The following is a 23,819-nucleotide window of genomic DNA, read 5'->3' as shown; positions in this document are numbered from 1 at the left end:
TAGTAAAGGAGAATAAAATGGATTTAAGTGCTGTGCTGGACTTTACCTCAGGGTGTCTTTGGAGACGCAGGGCTTTTTTAGAACTCACCACTGTTTTTTTTCTGAGGAACTTTAAATTGTTTTTGTCTGCTTCATTTACACTTGCAGTTTAATGAAATTGCTAGATGTGTGTGTTGATGGTCTAAAGCACTGCTGGCAAAAACCAGCCCTTATCTGCTGGGGGTCCTATGGGTTTGTCCTGCAGTATTTGGCACTGGAACATTGGCCTCAAATCCTTTGGGTCCTGTCAGCTCCGGGGTGGGGCATCCTTAGATCTGGTATGTTTCAGCACATTCCATGGATGCAGATTTAGCTAGAATCAAAGGAATTTGCAATAGCAAACCAGGTCAATGCCATGGGTCCTTTATTGTCTCTTTTGAGCCAAAGGGCAGTGCCATGTGTATGCATGGTCTGCAGCAGTGATTAGGTGGATCAAGATGCTAGGATCCAGCAGAACATTGATCATCTAGGTACAATTTAAAGTTTTTCACTTCGCCTGTCATTTGGTTTTTAATGTGAAGTTGTTGTTTTTTTAAACCATGGAAATAATTCTGTGATCATCCACCTCAGTTTTATTATGTGGTGTTTCAGACCTTTTGGTGTTGCTGAGCTGACCAGTGTGTTCGTTCAAAAAATGTACCAAATTTTTGGCCACTCTCATAGTGTTTGTGATCACTCTATGGGTTTAGTTTGGTTTATTGGTCTTAATGGCTGCTTCCCTCACTCACGTCAGAATCTCTGCCGGCTACATATTGAGAGATCTGGTGAAAACACAACTTATACACTTGGAGTCAAATACAGATGTTTTTATTGGTTTAATTTGTCATGAAGCATCAAGGGAACAGACTGTATCTGGCCACAAAGCTACTTGTCAATTAATTACTTTTGAGCCTTTGAATATGATGCACTGTTAACCGTTAATGCAATACTTTATTGAACCGCAATACTTTATTGAACCCTTTGAATTAAAGCTGAAAGTCTGCATTTTAATCTCATCTTAATTGTGTAATTTAAAATCCACTGTTGGTTATGTCTAAAAATGCAAGTTAATGTGTTTAAGTGCATATTTAAGCAATCATTATCACTACTATTAATGCACCAAACAGCGGATAGGTTAGTATAGTCGAGCATTTATGAGCTGAAGAGAGAGGTTTGGGAGTTAATCAAAACCAAAAGAGATTACTAAAAAGAGACTGCATATTTGGACTGTGTTGGGAGATGAATCCTCTAAATTAATGCTAATAGTATTCTGGTAAGTGTGCAATAAACCTTTTAAAGGCTATGATAGCGTAAAGAAGAAAAGAAGTATATGAACAATGCTGCGGTTAGCAGTTATAATTATCGGTGACAGCAAACCTCATTAAGTACTGCAAAACTATGCTAAAGAGTGATGCAGTGACCATTCAAAAAACATAAAAAAGGTTCTAAATTGACCTCAAACTTGTAAATTATTGCAGTTGCACTAACGCAACAATGTAAAATATACATATGTTTTACATGGAAAAAATTTATATTTTTATTTCGGCAACTGCGAATTTGTCACATATAGGTTTCTTGTACATCCACAGGCATTTCACAGCCTGTGGGTATTGTTACTAAATTAACAATGGCCAAGGTTGGATGCATTAGTTAATTGGAGCATTTGTTTTCAAACTACTAGCAGCTATCACTAGCTTTCAGCTATTCTCAGATAACAGCAAATGTTGGGAGGGCAAAGGAGCAATTAATATTTTTTTTCAGTTGAATCACTCTGTGGCTCCTTTATGAACTGTGCAACTGTATGCAACTGTAAAATCTAATTTGGCCCAGACGACACAAGTTCAAATTCTGGCCTCAACTAAAAATAGTTTTTGCTAGAGAAAAATAAGAAGTCATCAGTATTGTGACTTTCTCCCCCTTGTCCCGCAGTGTGATTGAACCCTTATTGCAAAGGCGCCTGAAAATTCCTGCCTTGTGCCTCTCTTATGTTGAGAGATGGTATATTGTAGCAGTCCTTTTTGGGAGGCTTATTTCTTCTAGAAGATGAGGGCTACGGTAATATTGTGGATGAGATAGCAGGGTTTTGAGAGCAGGAAGAGGGATGTTTGGCAGAGCTCTGAAAGAAGCTGTGTTGTGATGTTATCTCATTGGCGCCACAGCACAGGGCACTTAGTGATAAGAGTCTGCTGTGCTGCTACAGCCACAAACTACACTCTTACACAGACCTGGGCACAAGCACTTGCCCACAGACATAATCACACACTCACAGCCAAGGTCACGGACACTCGTAGCTTCAAGGTAGATGCCAGAAGCATTGTGAAAGTGACAAGAGTCCCCTCTTTCTCTAGTCTCCATAAATCACAGCTCATATTCTGATGTGCCAGAGCCTGAAAATTGTTGAAAAAGAGCAAAGAGAAGACCTGTCCTGTTTTATCTTTGACATAGATAGTCTATGTCTCATCACTCAAAGGCTGTCTGGGATTTGCTTGGGAAAAAAGAGCTTTTTTTGTTAACTTAAAAGCGGCTTGTGCATTTGATATCCGCCTTTCAAAAAAGCGTGAAAAGTGTGTCCCTGTGTGAAACTCTGATAATGTGCGCATGCTGAGGTTTCACTAAAAAGATTTGGTTGAGTGTTGGGTGAAAGTGTTTTGTGCTGTTACCTGCCTGAACTGTAAGGATACCCAGTGGCTGGATAACAGACGGCGAGGCTGTATCTAACAAAGAGGATTACTTGGCGCTGCTCACGTTGCAGATATTAAAACCTTCTGTGGCTCATTTCTTTGGAGCCAGTTTACATTAGAAGATAATATTACATTTATTGTAACGGACAGGGATTTTTTTATTACTCAAACTATGCCTGTGTGATATGATTATTAATATGGGTATTATTATAGTAAATACGCCTGAGACGCAGAGTTCACTTTTGACCACAGTGGCCTTACTGCAGGCTGTTCTTGAGCTTTTAAGCCACATGATCTTTATCAACAGTTTTTTTTTTCAGCTTGTATTTGAATTTATTCTCACACACAGTGTAAGTAAACAGTGCAGCAATAACACAACACTGCACTTCACTTCACAGAAGTGATATTACACAACAGACATGGCAAACATAATACAGTATCTCAGAAATTATGAGTGTGTGTGAGAAATGAGAGACATGTTCAAACAAGAGAAGGAGAAAAATCAAACAATCAGTAAGAAATCGGTAGGCGTTATCTTAGAAATGACTCAAAATTAATTCCTGACAATATAACCCCAATTCTTAAAAAGGTGAGACGCTGTGCGTTATGAAAGAAAACACCAGAAAAAAATATGTGCACGTGTCATAAACACATTTTTAGCAGAATGTTTAAATTTTTAATGTTAAAAATGTGTGTACTACTTTGTAAAAAAAAAAAAAAAAAAAAAAAAAAGGGGGGGGAGTTCATTTTGAAATTGATGGCTTGCAAGTTACCAAAGGCTAGAAAAGTAAATGTTCTAAAAAGAAATGGATGCAGGAACATTTTGCAACTAATTGGGTTAATTGTCATCAAAATAAAATGATTGGGTATAAAAACAGCATCTTAGAGAGGCAGAGGTTCAGCAATCTGCAAAAAACTGCAAATTTCAGAATAATAATGTTCAACATAAAATAAAGAACACTTTGAATATCTCATCATCTATAGGCCTAATGTTTAATGATTCAGAGAATTTAGAGAAATCTCTGTGCACAAGGGACAGTGCCTGCCTGCCTGTCCTGACCTTTCACCAACTGAAAACATTTGGCACATCATGAAATGCAAAAATAAGACAAAGAAGGCCCGGGACTGTAGAGCAGCTAGAATCCTGTATCAGCCAAGAATTGGACAATATTCATCTCCCAGATGTCACACAGGGTGCTACACAGTGGTAAATAGGGCTGTGACCAAAATCTCATATCCCGATATAAGAATTCTATCGTCCCGATAACGATATAAATCACAAAAATGTAACATTTTCTGTAAATTCTGTGAATCTCGGGCAGCTCGACTTGCGGGAAGTGTTTCCAGCTGCGCGTCATGTAGCTGGAGTCGAGTGTTTTAACCGATGCATGAAACGATACATTTTTAGACATAAGTTGTAACAGCCGCCGTTTTCTTTGTGAGTATTTATTACACGGCGTGCTGCGGGGAAAAGCCTGTTCTAACGTTTGAGTCTAAGGTTTGTTTTTTAGCACCTGGCGGCTCTTTTTTTACTTCTCATCCGTAAATAATCTGCTCTTTCACGTGATTCAGTTTATTTTGAAAAGTCTCAACAGGATCTTGAGCTTTATTGTGAAAGGTTTATGTGGAACATAAACAAGCAGACACGCGATGCTGGTACCGTCGTTGTTGCTAACCACAACGCATAAAAACAGGCGCTTGTCCATCCATAGTGTGGTTATATAAAATATAAGAGAAAGAGAGAAGTTTAAGAAATTAATATAGCCACTACAGTGACCATCAAAACGATGAAAAAATATTGCCGTAAACAGTTTATTTTGTGACACCATGAAACAAACGATAGCGTAAAATGAAACGATAGACGTTTTTAAATCGTCATCCGATATATATCGTTATATCGAACAGCCCTAGTGGTAAACCCATCTACTCATTATCTTGAAGGACCTCACAATATCGCCCCAGTAAAACTTTTTGCTCTCAGACTGTTGGCAGACCCTGTTGAAGCTTTCTTCATTTTCTCTGTCATTGTATGGTCTTTACCTTACAACATAAAGCGACTTAAGGCAACTGTTGAATTGAATAAACTTTTTTTTTGATGTTGCCTCCATCACATTCAAAATGAGTGGATATTTCTTAATTTTCTGAGGTTAAGTATTTGTTTTCTGTCTTCTATTGTGAATAACATGGGTTTATCAGACTTGCAAATATTTGCAGACGGATCTTTGGAGATGTTAAAAGTGTAATACATGAAGTCAAACTTCACATATCTATAAACAAGCCAATTTGCTGCTTTGATGCTGTATATATGTTGGTTCCTTCTACATCTGGTTGTAATCAGACTTCCCTAAATTATTCAACCAGGTGCAATTTGTTTCCACCAGGATGCTGTTCGTCGACCTGAGCTGTTATCTGTGATTAACACATTACAAAACTGACATCGGAATACTCTGAGTAACATGCAACAAACTTTGAAAATAAACAGCCTCTTTACCCTCATTTCATTTCCTAATTTAAACCACCACTCTACATCTGACAGCAAAAACAAAAGGAAATATATGGAAAACTAAAGGCGCTGGTATCAACTGGGAGTTGTCCTCGCTGCTCAGCTCGTCATCCTCTTTTTCTTATCTCTGCTCACACCCCTTTCCCTCTTCCTCAATCCCCTCTCATTTACGTTCTATCTCTCAAGGTCCCCTCTCTGCGCTACCTACCTATTATGCTTCCTCTGTGTGAACGGGGAGGAAATCATTGGAACGAAGCAAACCATTTATTAGCAGGGATGATCTAATTTGTGTTCAGCAGGATGCTTCATTTCAGGGTGAGAGTACATTTGTCTGCAGGAGGCTGTGTGAAATTGTCATTGCATTGGTCTAAATCCAACTTTTACAAGAACTTACTTCCAGAAATGACTTTTTTTTTTTTTTTTAATGCTTCCACAGCAGCAGTGTGTGAACTGTGAAATAGAATTGAAAGAAGTGGTGAGAGGGTTAAGGTCACTCAGGAAATTATAGGCTAATTATGGCAAATCTTCACACAAATGTCTAAAAGGATGAAATTAGATTGTGATGACATTGTATAACGAAGGTCACACAGAAGGTGCAAGTTCAGGTATGTGCGTATATGGATGTAAGCTGCATCTTGAGTGGTGGGGTGTTCTCATACATACGGATTGGATAGTTTCTCTTCAAGGCGATTCTTATTGTTCTTGTCTTATGTCAGGGGTGTCAAACTCAAATACACAGTAGGCCAAAATTCAAAACTGGAACAAAGTCGCGGGCTAACGTTAATATTTATTGAAATATATTTATTTGTCCAGATATAAGAATGAATCTTTTCTTATGGACTCAAACACATTTTGCTAAAAAACTGAATATGGAACAAGCAAAGCTTAATACTAAACAATATATATATTAGCTGTATAATACCAGTAGGCCAGCTCTGATAGTAATTTGGTTTGGCTTCGCGGGCCAAATGTAACTAGGCTGCGGGCCAAATTTGGCCCGCGGGCCAGAGTTTGACACCTATGTCTTATGTCTTCAAATGTTGCCGGTAATACGATTGCACCCAAGCCAGCATCTTGTCGTCAATCTTTTGCATCTCATTTTTGCTGCACTCGACTGTTTGATCAGTCTGATAAGTGTGAGACTTTATCAGAGCGGGTCATCCCAGCTAATCAACCAGCTTCACAGTGTCTTCAACTACATCGCCTCTTCACAAAGCAATCACACACTCCGATAGGCAATGAAGTCCTTCGGGGTGTCACATGTATATTCAGACAAGAACAATTATGCCATTACATACCGTTCTCACCCCCTTTATGTAGTTCTATCGCCTGCCGTGCACTCTGCTGAGGCAGAATTCTTGACATAAGGTTAAGAGCATTTGTCAGATTGCTTCATGAACTTCATGAACTAGAGCCTGGAGTGTGTGGTGCACTATGCTCATTTCAATATGAGCGGCGCTGTGAGAGGATGTGCAAGATGTGTGGTGTTACTAGCGAGCTCTATAATGATTATTCCTGCAGGGTTACAGTGACTCGCTTTATTCTGTGCCTTGCTCAGCTAATTTCACACAGACCCAGAGGAGAAGCCCAGTTTGACCCAGTACTCGCACTTCAATCGCTGCTCTGTTCTCAGAGCTTTCAATACTGCTGACACTCCTTACATAGCCACTCTCTCTCTCTTACCTCTTGATTCCTTCTTAATAGGCGAAGACTGAGCAGGGAAACTGTTTTGTTCTGCTGCAATAACCTAATTAGCCATTGAATGTGTTGGTTATCTTGCCGATAGGGAGAACGTAAACATCTGTGTTTGTTCATTGGGCTGATGTGAGTGTTTTAATCACAAGAACTCTAAGAACTGGTTGATTAATATGTATATTTCTGTGGGGGGGTGGCAGCAATCTGGGTACAAGCCCTGTTCAATATGCTCCAGGTTCACTTGGAGTTCACTGGCAGGGACAGGTTGAGGAGATGAGTCTAGCATGCACATACCTGCAGAGAAAATGCATAGGTTTTGTATTAAAAAACATAAAAACACATGAAAAATTACAGCCTTACTATTTTAGTCTTCAGTTATTTCAAAAACGAGGACCTGCAAGAACTGTTTGAAAATTAAACTCAAATTAAACGATCTTTTTAATATATAGATCATAACAAAGTTACAAAAAAAATGTGGTTGATATTAGTAACATTTTTATATACATCAAGTCCCCTCTAAGCCATTGCTCTGTGCTTTTCCCGCAGGCGCTACGGTCAGAACTGAAGGAGCGCGAGCACTTGGTAATCAGCACTTTGGACCAGGCGAGGACATTTCTTGCTGATCAACCCATTGAGGGTCCTGGAGAGCCACGCAAGAACCTGCAGCCAAAGACTGGTTTGTGCCTTTTCATTAAAAAAATATATATCTCTAACAGAATATATAAACTTTCAGTCCTGGAAACCGGTTTGAAAAGATAATTGCAGCTTAAAAATACTGCACACCACTACCAAGCCCATTAAAGCCATGCCATGCAGTTTTTTCCACCTCCTAACTGAGTAAATTGTGGTAAAATCAGAGCTCATAATGAGGCTTAGGCAGTTTTATCTTTTAGGTATAGTAAGTATCTGGAGATAATGACTTAATGAAAAACTATTAGAAACTCACAGTTCTCTGTGTCTCTAGTTAGTCTAGTCTGTTGTCAACAGATTTTAAATCACTAATCGCCTATTTTTGTAATTCACATATAATTTTTTCCCTTATATAGGGCTGTGTGATATGACAAAAATCTCATATCCCGATATAAGACACTTATCGTCCTGACAATGATATAAATCACAAAAATGTAATATTTTCTGTAAATTCTGTGAATCTTGGGCAACTCGACTTGCGTTTAGTTTTTTCAGCTGGGCGTCCTTTACCTGGATTCCAGTGTTTTAACCGATGCATTAAAATATACATTTTTAGACATAAGTTGTAACGGCCGCCGTTTTCTTTCAAAGTTTGAGTCTAAGGTTTATTTTTTAGCACCTGACGGCTCTTTTTTTGCTTCTCATCCATAAACACTCTGCATACTCTTTCACGTGATTCAGTTTATTTTTAAAAGTCTCAACAGGATCTTGAGCTTTATTGTGAAAGGTTTACGTGGAAAACAAACAAGCGGACAGCGGAGCCATGCGATGGTTTTACCGTCATTGTTGCTAACGACAACACGTAAAAACAGGCGCTTGTCCGTCCATAGTGTGGTTATATTAAATATGAGCGAAAGAGAGAACTTATAAATTAATATAGCCCCTACAGTGACCGCCAAAACGATGAAAAAATATTGCTGTAAACAGTTTATTTTTCGACACCATGAAACAGACGATAGCGTAAAATGAAACGATAGACGTTTTTATATCGTCATCCAATATATATCGAACAGCCCTACCCTTACATGGCCAGAATCTCATAGAAACATAATTTCCCACTCTAAAATTGTACTGTTTGATAATAGTATATAGGAAACAACAATGCATTGACAATGCAACTGTAGACTGTAAACACTTAAAAGAACAAAATTGCTTTGTAAAGCCCCGTTTTGAAGCCATCCACAATTAATACTGCCACACCACTAAATTTAATGCAATTTAGGCTGTTGAGTTATCAAAAAAGATCACCCATATATACATTAGCTACACAAAAATGTCTTTGTTGAAGCTGTTTCAGTGTTTGCTTCTGTTGTAAAGTTGGACCTTTGGCCCCTGAAAGAACTCTAGTTTTTGGCACCTATACCTTGTTTTCATTTTTCAGGCATAGTGACAGAAGGATAGCAGCAGCACTGAAAAGGAAGGTTGTTAACATTGTTGTGAAACCCTCTATGATGTATGGTTTGGAGATGGTAGGTCTGACTCAAAGAGAGGAGGTGGATGAAGATGAAGATGTTCGGGAGTGACCTGGAGGGACAGATTTAGTGTCACAGTGTGTCAGTGGGACAGTGCCAGCTAAGCATTTTGGAGACAATGTAAGCAAAGCAAGAGGAGATGGTTTGGACATGTGTAACGGGGGGATAGTGCATACACTGGACAAAGGATGTGAAATATGGAGCTGGCGGTAAGGAGGAGAAAGACCTCAGAGAAAGTTCTCAAGAAGGTAGTGATGGAGGACATGCAGCGGGGTGATGTGATGCAAAAGAGAGGGTGAGGTGGTTGCAGATGACGTGCTGTGGTGCCCCCGAAATTGAGCCACAATATAAAAAAAGGAGCTGGAAAAGGTTGCGGCTTGCATCCTACAAAGTCATTTGCTAAAGGTTTTTAGTTGGATTTAAGTTCCATAGTGTAATGGTTAACACATTTGCTTAATATGCAAAAGATCACAGAGGCACAGATACCTGGTGGTGGTGGTGCGGGTGTCTGGAAGGGCAGCATTCAAATCTGTGCAAAATCAAATATATGGATCCATCTGCTGTGATAGCCTGATGTAAATGGGAGAACTGCCAGAAGAAACTTCTTCTTTTCTGCTCCACAGGGGTTTTGTTTTAGGTACCTTAACCTGTTATCAATCACAAGAATGTCTGCTTTTCAGCCAGTTTGAAGAACCAGAATCTAAGGTCTTATTTGTCTCACTTCTGAGGTTAAAATCATTTAAGCTGTTACCTCGGTTGAAGGTAGTATAAATAGACAAGGAGCTGGGCTTACACATAAACCAACTCATTCAGTATTCCCTCTCTGTCTCTTTTTGGGTGCAGCAGGGAAGTCTTCGTTAGGTCAGCATATTTCCCTTCTAACTAAACCCCTACTGTGTAAATAATTAAACTGACCCAAGGGAATGTATAGGGGTGTGGCGAGACTTCAGAGCGCAGACCGATAGGCTTGTTGTCTGTGGTCTTTGATGCAGATATCAAAGTGTCATCTCATTGAATACAGTAAATAGATTTTTTTTTTTTAAAACAAGCTAATTTAAGATCAGAAGCTGTGCTTGTGGTGTAACGAGAGGATATTGAATGTGTCAGAGTAACACTCTGATAGTGTATTAGTATAGTAATGCTTTGTAAAGACAATCAAACGAGCTTACATTACTTTGCCTGTGTGCATCATTCTTCTTTATAAACTACAGACACCATCAGTATCAGCAGTGACATGAGGCTTCCTGCAGTGTCAGGCGTTTTTGTATGCCGGGAGCAAGATGAGAAAAAGCGAGATTGCAGAGGTGCAACAGGTGAAGATGGTAATTCAGTCACTACCCTGGAGATAAGACCTAAGAACTCCTTAGAGCTGCTCATTTTTTTTGCAGTTAAAATGATTATCTGGGGAGCAGTTTTCTCCTATACCTGCTCTTTTTAAAAAAAAAAAAAAAAAATTCCCCCCTCTTCTCTAACCGCATCCTCAGATACGCCACAGTCGTCATGTCTTCTCACCTTCTGACTTCTTAGACTTCTGTCATTTCTTAGACCCTCAGTCTCTCTCATTTTTTTTCTGTCTTTCTCTTTGATCAAGCCTTGACTTTATTTAAAGCTTCAGCGTCCTACCTTCTTTTCTTATTTTTCTGCCCTCCTGTTCTCCTTTGCTCCTCCATTCTCCTCGTGTTGAGTGTCGCTCATTTACCTAGTACGGGATCAAAGCTTTAACTGAAGAAGTGAGGACTCAAAAGCTGAATTCAGGGACAACAGTGAATAGTTCAGCAGGTCGTATTTGTGACTTGAAAGCAGCTGAATTTGGCAGCTAGTGTGTCAGAGAGCAGGTCAAGGCTGGCGAGAGCGATGGAGAAGAGGCGCGTGTGCAGTTTGGAGTAGTTCAGGTTGTTACTAGAAAGAAGTTGGTAGACCTGAGACACAAAGGGACAAAAGAATTAGTTCTAAGGGTCAGAAAATTCTACATATCCATTCACAAGTTCTGACAAGACTGTAGTTTTTCTACCAGGCAGTACAAAGTCAGAAAGAGGATCGAAGGGCTGGGGTTTATATTGTCCTGGAGCTTGATTTGTCGATGAGTGTCAGGTTTGCAGATGAGTCATAGAAGGGTCAGACTTAGACATGAAGGATGTGCAACTGCTGAAGGAATGTGCAATAAAAGAAAAAAATGATCACAAAGGGATTATTCAGCTGTATAATAATAGTAAAATTTGCAGATAAATGGCTCATAGTTCTTCAGAATCTTCTGCCACATCATCTTAGGAAGAGAAAAGAAGAGACTTTAATGAAAATTTATACAGGTCTCTTCGGTGTTTTTGTTGTAGAAGTATGTATTTAGAGAACAATAATTAAATGTTGAAGATGGTAAAGATTGTTTTTAGGAAGCTCTAGCACTGAAATGTCACAAGCATGTGTATTTTTGCAAGTAAAGCAGTGTGGGAGAGTCTGTTTGCAGCGCTGGAAAGAAGTCAAGGACTGTGAAATAAAAGAAAAGATCCGGTTCAGTGCAAGAATTTGAACACATTACAAATGCATTTCTATCATTTCTTCCATTTTATAGAAGTAGTCTTGAAATAAATGCCTTTCATTACCATATTGTGAAGAAATAACTGAACAAAATATGAAATGATAATGAAGGCCATGAGCATTTCTCCACAAAATGGCGTGCTTCTTTATTTCCCGTATTCTCTTTTTTTTATCTTTCAGATCTCACACCAGAGGAGAAGGCCCGAGGTTTGGCCCGGGCTATCCGAAAGCAATCTGGTGAAGTGAGGGAGCGGTGGGAGCGTCTGAAAGGGCACGTGGGCGGTTGGCAGAGTCAGGTGGAGCGAGCCTTGGAGCGACTCCAAGAGCTGCAGAGCTCCATGGACCAGCTTGACCTGCGGCTGACTCGGGCAGAGGAGGCCAAAGCTACCTGGCAGCCTGTGGGCGATCTGCTGATCGACTCTCTGCAGGATCACATCGATAGAACCACGGTGAGTCAGAGGGTCAGATTTTTGCTAATGAACCATAACCATCCCTCTTATACTGTCAGATATGCTCAGTTTGAGTTCTGTTTAACAAATCATGTTGTTTTCCGTTATAAAATCGTTGAAAATCCTGATTTAAAAAAAGAAGAAGAAATGTTTGATGCTTCATATGGTTTCCCTGGTTCTTTATTTACTTTTTGTGTGTGTGTGTTTTTTAAAGAAAGTGCTACTTCATTTGAGGAGTAGGAGGAGACTCTGAGGAGACTCAGTATAGTCTTGTTTGTTTACACATCATATTTGAGGATGTCTCGTTTTGCCAAGGAGAACCGGCCGAGAAACAAGCAACAAATTTAATTTAACAAGCAAGAAAAATGAGAGCATCTTCTTGTAAACTGTAAACAACAAATGAAAGAGTCGAGACGCGGAGGACAAAGGGGCACTGAAAATAGCCAGGTCACGATTCACAGGCTGCAAATTCAGCTGTTGCACTTATTTCTCTCTCTGCTGCACTTCAGATCTTAATCACCTGAGGTACAGCCAGTCCGGGCACTCGTGTTTCTTTATATCCGTGTCATTTAGCGATCTACTTTAGATTAAACGGTCTGTTGATAGATTTGATTGCAATCAGAGCAGCACTTGTCTCTAATATGGGAGACAGGTAGGACAGTACACGGAGGAGACTTTTTAAATGCAAATTTTAAAGCTGAAGCTGAAAACTTGTTAGATTTTAGGTGGTCAAGCAAGAAAGGGATAAACAAACAGCAGTCAGCAGTTTGGACTAAAGCATATTTTTTTAGGCTAATCTCACAAGTATAATACAAATACGCTATCATCTTTTTCCCAGGCCTTCAGAGAGGAGATTGCCCCGTTGCGTCAGGACGTTCGAATTGTCAATGAGCTTTCTGCTGAGCTGACACCATTGGACATTCAGCTGTCGTCCACAGCCTCGAGACAGCTGGACCAGCTCAACATGAGGTGGAAACTTTTACAGGTACTTTAAATCCCCCTGAAACAGCTACAGATTTTGGAGCAGGAGTAGGGTTTTTTGTGTGTGTGTGTGCATTTTTTCCTCTATATTTTGTCACAGTTGTCTAAATGACTTCAAAGGAGACTGCACTGTCTCGTTGTTTTTGTTTTTTGTGTCTCCCTCGCTTTTTTTCACTGTATGTCAATTTTACTTTGTCAGCCGAACACACGGGGAATTTGGAGCCGTCCCTCTCCCTGTTTACTTGTTTTAGTTGAACGCAGCTTTATGTTCAGTGCGACACTTTGTCACTACACATCAATGGTCACTATTCTTGCAGCGCACCAGTCACATCCTTGGCTCTCTGCACGCTTGATAGTCACAGCTAGATAGTCACGAGTGTTTCTCAGAGTTGAACATGTCTCAGACCTCGAGGAGAAGTCGTGAAAAAGTCTCTTAACAAGTTATTACAAGGAGATAGAAGAGGAGTGGGTTTTGAGCATGAGCACTGGAGTTGTGTAGATGTCCTTTAGACAAGTTTCAGTAATTTTTGTATTCTAATTGGGGATTTTTAAACTTAAAGGTGCACTGTTAGTCAGTTTTTAATCTCTAGATTGCTATGCCAAAGTAGCTTTTCTGTCATGTCTCTTAGATTTAGGGTCCTTGGCATTGGTACCCAGTGATGCTTGAGATCTGCAGTGGTAGAGTGTGGTAGGACTTGACCTAAGCGGCTAAGAATGGCAGGAGACAGGTGCTGTCCAGTGTAGCAAGTGATTTATTCACCATTTTGTGATCAAACCTTATTTACAAAAAAAAAAGAAGAAGAAGAAGAAGCTCAACTCCATAGTTAGCTCAGTTCAAATAAACATAACTGCACACAGCTACACTGACCTGGTCCTTTCCCCCTGAACACCTGCATTCATCTGCTTAAATAGTCCACTCACCCCTGGACTATTCCATTCAGTAGATAAGATGAACATTATCATACTCAAACCTATACTGCTACTCTTTACTAGCAATAAAATCTCTACGGTGTAATCAATACATATTGCACCAATAAATCCATTTCTGTATAAATACAGTCTAAAATTCTCCCCGTTCTTCACCTGGTGTCTTCCTGTGACCTCAGATTAACCAGGAAGCTATAAATACAGGAAGTAAAACTATAATTTCCTCCTTTTGTTCCTGGAACACAGGTAAGTAAGGTGAGTTCAAACTACACCAATTAACAGTTGAAATAAATAACATGTTAACTTAACAAATATATAATCTGTAAAAGTGCAAAACTTAAACAAACCCGGGATAGTAGATGTTTGCCTCCTGCAGACTACATATGAAATATGGTTAAATCAAAACAAGAATGTTAACTAAGAATATGGACAAATGGTGTTCTCACCCACTTTGTCACATAGAGGAACTAAATACAGGTTAGATTCTCAGCTGTGGACATGAGACAGATGTAGAGTTTTTTTCTAGTGCAATGTTTTTTGTTTATAATTGAGGCACACAGTGTGGTTGCATTATTCGGGAATTTAAGCAGGAAAAGAAATGTGGCCCCCCTTCCCCGCTAAGCAAAACTGGTTAGCTGTGCTAATTTGTAGCCCTGTGATTTTTTTTTTTTTCCAGTGCACTGCACAGATACCCACTAACAGTCTTGTTGCCTGGAATATGACTATAATTTAGATTGTGAGTCAGAGAAGGGCTTAGTTTCATTCTGTCTCTCTCTGTTGTCCGCTCTTTTCATTTCTTTCAGTCTGCAGGACGGCTTCAGCTTCACTAATAAGCCAGATCTGGCTGTGTAGTTTGATGGTTTGGTTTTCATTTCCAGACAGCTACCATCTTCCTTGCTGCGGGAGAGTGAGGATAATAGTCACTAAGTGGCCAAAAAAAGAAACTGAGCTACTGGTCTTTCTGTACCCATTTCCAGGATCCCTCTGTGATCTGGCTGATTTAATACCCGAGGCTCATGTGTGAATGTGCGAGTCTCAGTATTACAGGCTGCCAATGCTGTCCAGCTAGTCGGAATGATGGAGCAAAGCAAATCATGTGCGGCAGGGCACAGGTGCAGTGCCTGAGAGGTCAATACACGGCTCTCAAAGGAGCGCGGGAGTAAGAGTCTGAGTGATTGATAACTTAAATGCCTTTCACACAAGTTTTTTTTATTTTTTGTAAGCAAGCTGAAGTAGTAGTAGAGATAATAACATGGAGTAAACAGCAGTGTTTTAGCATTGATTTTGAAAGTATATAAGATTTTGTGTTAACACACAAATGAGTAGAGCCGCTGCTGCTCCACATCGAAAGGAGCCAGCTGAGGTGGTTTGGGCATCTGACAAGGATGCCCCCTGGGCGCCTCCTGGGTGAGGTGTTCCAGGCATGTCCCACCGGGAGGAGGCCCCGGGGCAGACCCAGGACACGCTGGAGAGATTATATCTCTCGGCTGGCCTGGGAACGCCTTGGCGTTCCCCCGGACAAGCTGGAGGAGGTGGCTGGGGAGAGGGAGGTCTGGGCTTCTCTGCTTAGGCTGCTGCCCCCGTGACCCGGCGGAAGATGAAGATGGATGGATGGATGGACACAAATACGCACAGTGTGATTCTGGTGCTATGTTACAACTGCACCCAGACAAAACACCACTCTGTCTCTTCTTTCATCTTCCTGGCACTATGACACTATCTTCTCCATCACACATTCACTCTCATTACACTAGTAGCTTAATATTCCCTGAGGGATCAATAAAGTAGTGCGTTCTTATCGTGCCCTATCCATCTCGTATATCTCCCAATCTCGCCTAATCTCTTTCTCTTACTGTCTTTTCATCTTTATATCGGAGTGTTTTTTTTTTTATTTTTTGTAAGCAAGCTGAAGTAGTAGTAGAGATAATAACATGGAGTAAACAGCAGTGTTTTACCATTGATTTTGAAAGTATATAAGATTTTATGTGAACACACAAATAGGCACAGTGTGATTCTGGTGCTATGTTACTTTGCTGATCTTTGCACGAGCATGTTTCTGATCGACCCATATTAATATATATTTGTTGTTTTTGTGGGATTAGCTCAAAAGTAGAGATTTAGGAAACTTAGTGTTCTTGTGTGCTGCCTGATTTAGCTTCTTATGTGTTTCCCCGTTGAGTTTATCTCTTCATTTTTCAATTTTAAAAAAAAACTTCCATTAATGCTCTGTTTCCCATTACGGTCACATATGCACATGGCACACTTCCATGAAATCTGGATAATGGGTTTCCCTCTGGCCCCAGCACCATGTGTCTACACTAGATGGCGGATTTGTGACCTGCAAGTCTATTTTGGTCCACAGTTACCTGTAATTGTCACTGCAGTGATTTACTATGGGTTTGAGCTCATTGTGTGCGAGCATACAGCCGTACTGTGATTGACTGCATCCGGTGTAGATACTTATTAGCTGACATGTGCATGTAAGCACTCAGTTACCTGCTGTTTGTGGGTTTGACATGTGCTCAGCTAATTAAAGCTGCTTTATAATTTCCAGACAATGCTAAATGTCCTGAAATTGACACCAAGTGCCTGTGAGTCAAGTCAAGACGTGATACTGTGTGTATGTATACCTCTATTGGAAATAAAGTTTCTTGAGTTGGGGTCTTACAGAAAATCCACTTGTAACTTAATTGCACTGAAATTGAATTCTTTCCAACCATGACGCCAAGTCTAGCCACTGTAAAGTTCTGTCTGTGCGAGCAGAGCCTGCCAGCCCACAGCTGACTGTCTCTTCTTTGTGTGTGTGTGTGTGTGTGTGTGTGTGGTCATACAGGTGGCAGTGGATGACAGACTGAAGCTCCTTCAAGAAGCCCACAGAGACTTTGGCCCCTCCTCTCAACATTTCCTCTCCAGTGAGTACCGAGCCTATTACTTCTCTAAGGAAATTATAGATTTGGGGTGACTTGGTTTGATTCCACTCAGTTACACAGTTTCACATCGTCCAATTTCTCTCCCATGACCAGTATTTTCATCCTCAGCCATATGCTTTGCCGTCACAGATGCTCAGTAGGCACGTGCATACACATAGCGTGCAGACGCGCCACTTCACTCATGAATAATGCAAGGCTTAATTACAGCTCTGCACTGACTCCTTCCTCTCCCTCCCTCTTTAGAGTGGTCATTAGCAGAGCATAGAGAGTTAGAGACAAAGCTGGAGAGAAAAGACAAATGCAGAAGCGTGAACATTAAACAGAGCAGCCAGACTCCGGCTCCCTGCGCCTCTGTCGCGCTCTCCCTCCCTCTCTGACTTTTGTCATTTTCTATAATCATACAGCCATTAGTGTTCTCCCCGTTCCACCTGATTTGCTTTGCTGGCTGTCAGACACAGAGACAAAATGGACGGTGTGCGATTCAGAGCAGGTGGCAGGCTCAGCCGGCATGCTGTGTCACCAACAGACACGAGTTTACAAAGTAAGCGCTGCTGAGAGCTCAACAACTGCACGCAGACAAAACACCACTCTGTCTCTTCTTTCATCTTCCTGGCACTATGACACTATCTTCTCCATCACACATTCGCTCTCATTACACTAGTAGCTTAATATTCCCCGAGGGATCAATAAAGTAGTGCGTTCTTATCGTGCCCTATCCATCTCGTATATCTCCCAATCTCGCCTAATCTCTTTCTCTTACTGTCTTTTCATCTTTATATCGGAGTGTAGAGCTGTGTCAAGGAGGAGGGAAAGTGGGAGGGCGATAAATCAAGCAACATTTCTGCTTCTTATTGCTTTTGAGAGCATCTCAAGAGTTATATTTGTCTGGTTTTAACACTGTATCAGCTCGTCGTTTTTAAGATTTCCCTTGCTTGTCTGTGTTTTTTGTCTTGTTTTGTGCCCCCAGTTTTTTCTACCTCTATTTAAAAAAACAAAAATCTTTTCTTTCATGTCCTATTGTCTCCCTCCTCTGGATTTTCTGCCAAGAAAACAATATCCATTTACCCCACCCCCCACCCCAATTTCATGCTCTGTGAGAGTCTTCCTTATACATCTAGACTGTGTTATAATGGAAGTGTTAGATGTAAAAATTATTTCAAGTCAAGGTCCAAACACTAAATTGATTATTATACTGCTTGGTGGAATTGTGCAGCATTTGTTAAGGTGGCGTTTGGATTTTAGTTGCCCAACTTTTTGTCTTTCCCCTCATCTCACTGCTCTCTTTATCTTTGTCTCTCTCTGTCTGCAGCATCTGTACAGCTCCCCTGGCAACGTGCAGTTTCTCAGAATAAGGTTCCTTATTACATCAAGTAAGTGGCGAGAAATGGCTTCGATAGCACTCACTGTGCCTGTATAAACTGTATGCATGCGTCTGTCTGTGTGCTGTAGTAGGTTAGAAAAAAATGGAATGGAATGATTGTGTGTGAGTGATTTTTTTTCCAATCAAATTTGACTTTGCTTTAATTTTCATTCTTGGAGTTTCTTTGCCCACTGGTAGTCTCAAGCACCTGAATTTTATTACATGACCTTTTGCGGCGTATGACCATAGTAGAATATTTCAAGTCTAGACTGTGCAACTTTGTAAAGTAATCTCCTAAAGGACCTCTAAGGCTTTTAAGGGAGTATTTATAGGGCATGACCCTTTTGTAATTTTGCAATAAGTTCTTCCTTTTAAACAGTCAGTTCCCCAAAGTTAAGTCCGTGCAAAGTTCATTTGTACTTATCTGAGAATAGTGTAGGTAACTGTCTGTTGAAGTGACAGTGAGCAGGCTGGTGCCATGTGTCATGTCTCTTGGACGCTCTACTCAGGCAGCATCATTGTCTAAACCCTCTCAGCAGGTCATCCACAAATCAGAAGGTTGGTGGTTCGACCCCTTGGTGATTAAAGCCGATTAGATAGTAGGTGCAGAAAATGACTGGTGTTGACTGATGATAATGTATGATGGGGTTTGAATGGGTGAACGAGGCATGCTGTATAAAGTGCTGTGAGTGCTCAAGTAGACTATGCATTCACACTCAAGTGATCAGGAGCAACTGCTACTTTTGACCGTCTCCTACCTCCTGAGTGCTTTGAGCGCTCACATGGAATTGAAAAGCTCTATATAGAACCGGTTTATTTACCATTTACATTCATTTAATGTCCTGATCTGAATCTCCTGACATTGTGTTCGTTTCACATGTGAAAACAGTCTTTACTGTCATACGATCTTTTCTGCCTTTAAGTAACAGATTTGGTAGACAAGTTGAAGTTTGCACATTTATGACACCTTTATTCATCTCAAGGTAGATTCAGATGCGGGCAGTATGGTGCAGACGGAATAGATACTATTTTTTTGATCTGCATTTTGAAAATGCTGAGAGCTGATTGTGAAATGGCTCATTATTATCTGATCTTTTCAGTTTTTTCTTTTGTGCGTCAGAGCTGTGACCTCTTGTGTTGTGTAAACACCGCCTGGTCTTGGATCTTAGTAGCTATTTGTTTTTCCTTTGTATTTTCTGTGAATTTTCTTTGTCATCCAATTAAGAACTTCTTTCTCTCGCGATTGGTTTTTGTCTGTAAATTACCATTCAGGCTGTTTCACCTGCACATTTCACATTCAGTTCAACAGTAGCACTTCCTTTTGAATAGATAATATCTGGCTGAATCCCAGGACTGTAATGACTTTAGCTTGACATCTCGCTTCCCATTCAAATTTTTTGCCAAATCACTCCAAACTGCAGGTTTTTGCTTAAACGGGTAGAAATGGCGTCCAGGAGAGCTTTTCTACTGCTTAGGAGATGTCAGTTTTGAAAGCATAAAGGACCTCATTATCCAAAAAACATCTAACTGTACCTCAGTAAATTGCTGCCTTAACCAGATTCACACTTATTTTTGTCTAGCGGTTAGAAAACTCTATTTCAGCTATCATTTATCAGTTCTGCTGCTCTCTGGTTTCTTTTATAACGCTGTTACTGCCTGTATTTATTTTTAAGATGATAAAGTGGTAGCGTTTTTTCAGGTTGCCCTCCTAAATCATCCTGTGCCCTGAGTGGAAATGTCACTAGCTCAGTTAAAATTGTCAAATGGCCATTTACCCAAGGGAAAAACCCCACTTGTACACTGTCCACAGAACAGTCCACAATAAAAGCTACAGCTATGAAGATTTAAAGATACAGTCATGTTTCAGTAACGAGTTAAATGTCTTCAAAAAAAGTTTGATGAATTCATTTTCCAAAAGATTCTATATTATTAAGTGTGGTCACAATCTCAGCTTGGATAGTTTTATTTTTATGTAGAAAATTTGTCTGTTGTTGTTTATTTGGTGATGCGTTTGTGTGCATATAGGCAGTAACGAAGAAAAACAAAATTTCATAATAATCTTTTTTGCTGGACGTTATCAAGAGGCTTAAGTGTTAAATCATGTTAATAAGACAATGTTTATGTACAGCCTTGTGAATGGTGTCTAAAAGCCTTGTGTTTTTAGAGGAAGTGGCATGTAAAGCCATTTTTAGATGGAATAACAAGACAACACCGTTTTCTGCCTGACTTTCAGTCTCTGACACTATTGTGGAGACATTTTGAACCAATCTTTTTTACAACGTGGCTTCACTTCGTTGAGGTTTGTAGGTATTTGTTTATGCACCGCTCTCTTGAGGTCCCGCCACAGCATTTCAGTCACTATTTAGCTGTCAGCCTCATATTTGTTACACAGAGGAGTTTATGGCTGTGAGGTTCCCTGTGGCTGCCAAACAAGCTCAAATCATCACCCCTCTGCCACCGTGCTTAACAGTTAGAGCTGATATGCTGTTTGCCAAACGCATTATAGTCAAAGGGCATTGTCCCAGAAGTCTTGTGCTTTGTTTTTTGTTTTTCAGAGAGGATTTCTCTCTTTATCTCCAAACAATCCATGCTTGTTAAGTTCTTTTCTCCTTGTACTCTCATGAACTTTAACATTTTTAACATTTAAGCTGCCGATTGAGGCCTGTAGAGTCTGAGATGTAGCTCTTTGGGCATTTCATGGTCTGATCTTGGAGTGAATTTGCTGGGATGTCCATACCTGGGAAGTCTGGCATTGTATTCACACACCCACTTTCTCCAGAACAGTAAACTGCCAAAGCTTCTGCTTTTATAGAGGTGCTCACACTTACTGGTGCTGAGGTGCACTTGATTAGCATTTGATTAGCAGCACCTGGCTGCTTCTTACCCTCTTAATTTGGGTGTCAACAGTAAGGGCGTCTGAAAAAAATCTTTGTTTTATATGATAGGTCCCCTTTAAAGAACTAGGTAATGTCTAGACGAAGACAAACATGGGATTTATATATATAGAGAGAGGGGAGGGACACCTGCTTTGGGTTTGGGCCTGCATCTTGGCACTAGAAAGGGTTCAGATGTGAAAGCCAGTGACTCGGAGGACAGGATTTATAACTTTAGAGTCAACAACAGCCTGTGATCACAGATGTGGCCAGCCAATGAACCTCCGTCCACCCACTAATACAAACACGCAAACAAAACACAGGGGTATTCACAGAAAACTGTACACAGAAATGTATTTAGAGACACAAGCAGTGATATATATTTTTTCTATTTGAAATTGAAGCTAGTCTACAGCAGTATCCTCCTCTCTCACATCCACACATTCGGCCTCGGAGGCAGTTATAAAATTCCACCTAATTTGTTGTTTGAATTCAAGTCTAAATCCATCTCCAGGACTAATCACGGGTCGCTTTTTGTGCCTCGACATCCTTGGGACATCAGTGTCTCTCTCTGAAACATTCATTTCCCCAAACTCCTCCCCATCTCGTCTTCCATCTCCTTTCATACTCTGCCTCTTTTCTCCGGGCTGACAAAGGGCCTCTGATTAAAACTGTGTCTTTGTCCACCCCCTGTAGCGAGCAGTTCCAGTGACATTTTGTGGGGAAACTGAAATGGCTTCACATAAGTCCGGTGTATTTATTGCATCATGCTGGCAACCTCATATGCTTTCCCATTTCACCACTGGCACCCTCTCGACATTCGAAGAAATCTTTGGTTGTGCTGTCTGTCTGTGTTAGGAGAAATTTGGCACTGTGAAATGGTGCCAAACGGTTATGGTGGGGTTGAGCCTAGCAATAACCCCCCCCCCCCCCCCCCCCCCCCCCCAAAAAAAAAAAACAAAAAACAACCACTGTGCTCACTGTGACAGTATGCTCCTCAGGATGTCTAGTTTAGGAAGTTTTAATAGGAATCCTAAACTATTTGAACCGTAACTCAAAAGCCCAAAAAAGGGAGATGCTATTATAGGAAAGATGGGGGTGGCTTTTTAAGGAAGGGTGGAGGTGGAGCGGTAAGAGACAGAAGATGTCAGGTGGTGAATGCAGGCACTTATCACCTGTCACAGACACTTGGTGATAAGCCTGGCAGGCTGCTGTCAGTGGGGGGAAAAAAATAGTTCCTGAAATCTTCCTCGTGCTTACTCAGATATTTCCCTAATTCTGTCTCTTTGGATATCCAGATATGCTACTAATCATTCAAGTGCACGCTCATGATTATTCATGAAAGTCTCTGAGCGTGTGACAGTGACAAATTCCCACCACCCACCAGCAAAGCGACTGCAGACGTGTTTGGCCACACTGTTGCCGTTTTTAGTTTTTAGGGAATCGTCTCCGGCCGTGCTGTGATTGTAGATCTATCGAAGAAGGATTTTGGCTTTTCCCTCAGGAAATATGAAACTTCTAGGTTACTTCTAGGGTAGAGGGAAAGAGTAGGAGGTTGTTGTGGTTATAATTTATTTTTAAGAAGCACCAATGAAGACGTAGTAATTAGCAGAACCACTTTAACCTTCAATGAGACTCTAAGTAGCTGGAAATTGTAAAGCTACACAAGCTTGATAAGCTAAACTGCTATTATTATTATGATCAGTTAATCTAAGAGGGTCAGATCGTATCATTTATGTCATATAACTTCAGCTGCCTATTTTGCTGACTTGGTGAGACAGAAATCTCATTAAAACATCTTGTAAAAGGTTATTTTCCCCTCACAGTACCCTTGTGGATACGTAAATATCATCCTTTTCTTTGTGCCTGCTGCTGCATCCCCTTTCTGTGACGCCGTTCGACTTGTAGATGGTTATTCTGAGATGTCATTTAATGACTTTTATGAGGGGAAAATGTCACATGCATTAAACAAGACCCAAGAGGATTCATCTCCAGTCTCCTGTCTCGCAGTTATCCGCTGCCTGACGAATCGGCAAAACCACTACGTGTCATCAGTGGCCGCTTTAATTGCCTTGTTTCTAATTGAATTTCCTTTTAATTTGATGCATATGAGAAGTCATTTTCCACTGTGGAAATCAATGTCGAGGAATGCGTTCAATATCTATCACGCTAATTCTTGAGTTTGAAAAGCTCGAGATATTGGAATGAAATAACTTCAGACACTCAACTCGATTGAAATGCAGCCTTGTATTATGGTGTGCTTTTGGAGTGTTTTTGAACTTTGTGGTGCATTCAAATGCTTCTTGAAAGTTAGTAAAGGACACTTATCCATCGTAAAATCACCAATTAAACAATTAAAAGTAGTTTAGTTAATTTATTGACTCATAACCTGGCTTAATTTCATAAGGTAATAAAAGATTTTCGCTCAGACAACAGCATGGAGATAAATAGGATTTGGAGCGTAGGAAGAGAGGGAGTGACAGCTGTGCTGTGTTTGCATCTGCTGCTGGCGACACTAAACAGGGATCAGTGATAAAAGCCAGAATGAACAACAATGCTGAGGACAGGCTTAGGACTTACAAGTCAACGACATCCCGTGATCACTGATATGCCCAGTCAGTGAAACATTCAAGAATGCTTCTATGTTCAACCATTTGGATTAGTCAAGCTGGTGTGAAAGCTATTTGTTGACTACAGTGTGAGCTAAA

General features: G+C 40.5%; 1 protein-coding gene across 3 annotated transcripts in view; it reads left to right on the top strand.

Annotated features, from left to right (window-relative positions):
* The window catches only part of utrn (utrophin), a 190,584-nt gene that overhangs the window by 116,072 nt on the left and 50,693 nt on the right, over positions 1–23,819 (top strand). For all 3 annotated transcript variants that reach the window (XM_087851852.1, XM_087851850.1, XM_087851851.1), the window contains 5 exons: positions 7,444–7,573; positions 11,772–12,040; positions 12,879–13,025; positions 16,782–16,860; positions 18,188–18,248. In XM_087851852.1, coding sequence (XP_087707978.1) covers positions 7,444–7,573; positions 11,772–12,040; positions 12,879–13,025; positions 16,782–16,860; positions 18,188–18,248 — 686 coding nt within the window. The remainder of the gene's footprint in view (positions 1–7,443; positions 7,574–11,771; positions 12,041–12,878; positions 13,026–16,781; positions 16,861–18,187; positions 18,249–23,819) is intronic.

This window comes from Neolamprologus brichardi, chromosome 15 (genome assembly GCF_056152115.1).
Source record: "Neolamprologus brichardi isolate AB-2024 chromosome 15, ASM5615211v1, whole genome shotgun sequence".
Lineage (NCBI taxonomy): Eukaryota > Metazoa > Chordata > Actinopteri > Cichliformes > Cichlidae > Neolamprologus > Neolamprologus brichardi.
The sequence above is the reverse complement of the archived record's forward strand: the minus strand, read 5'-3'. Positions and strand labels throughout refer to the sequence as shown.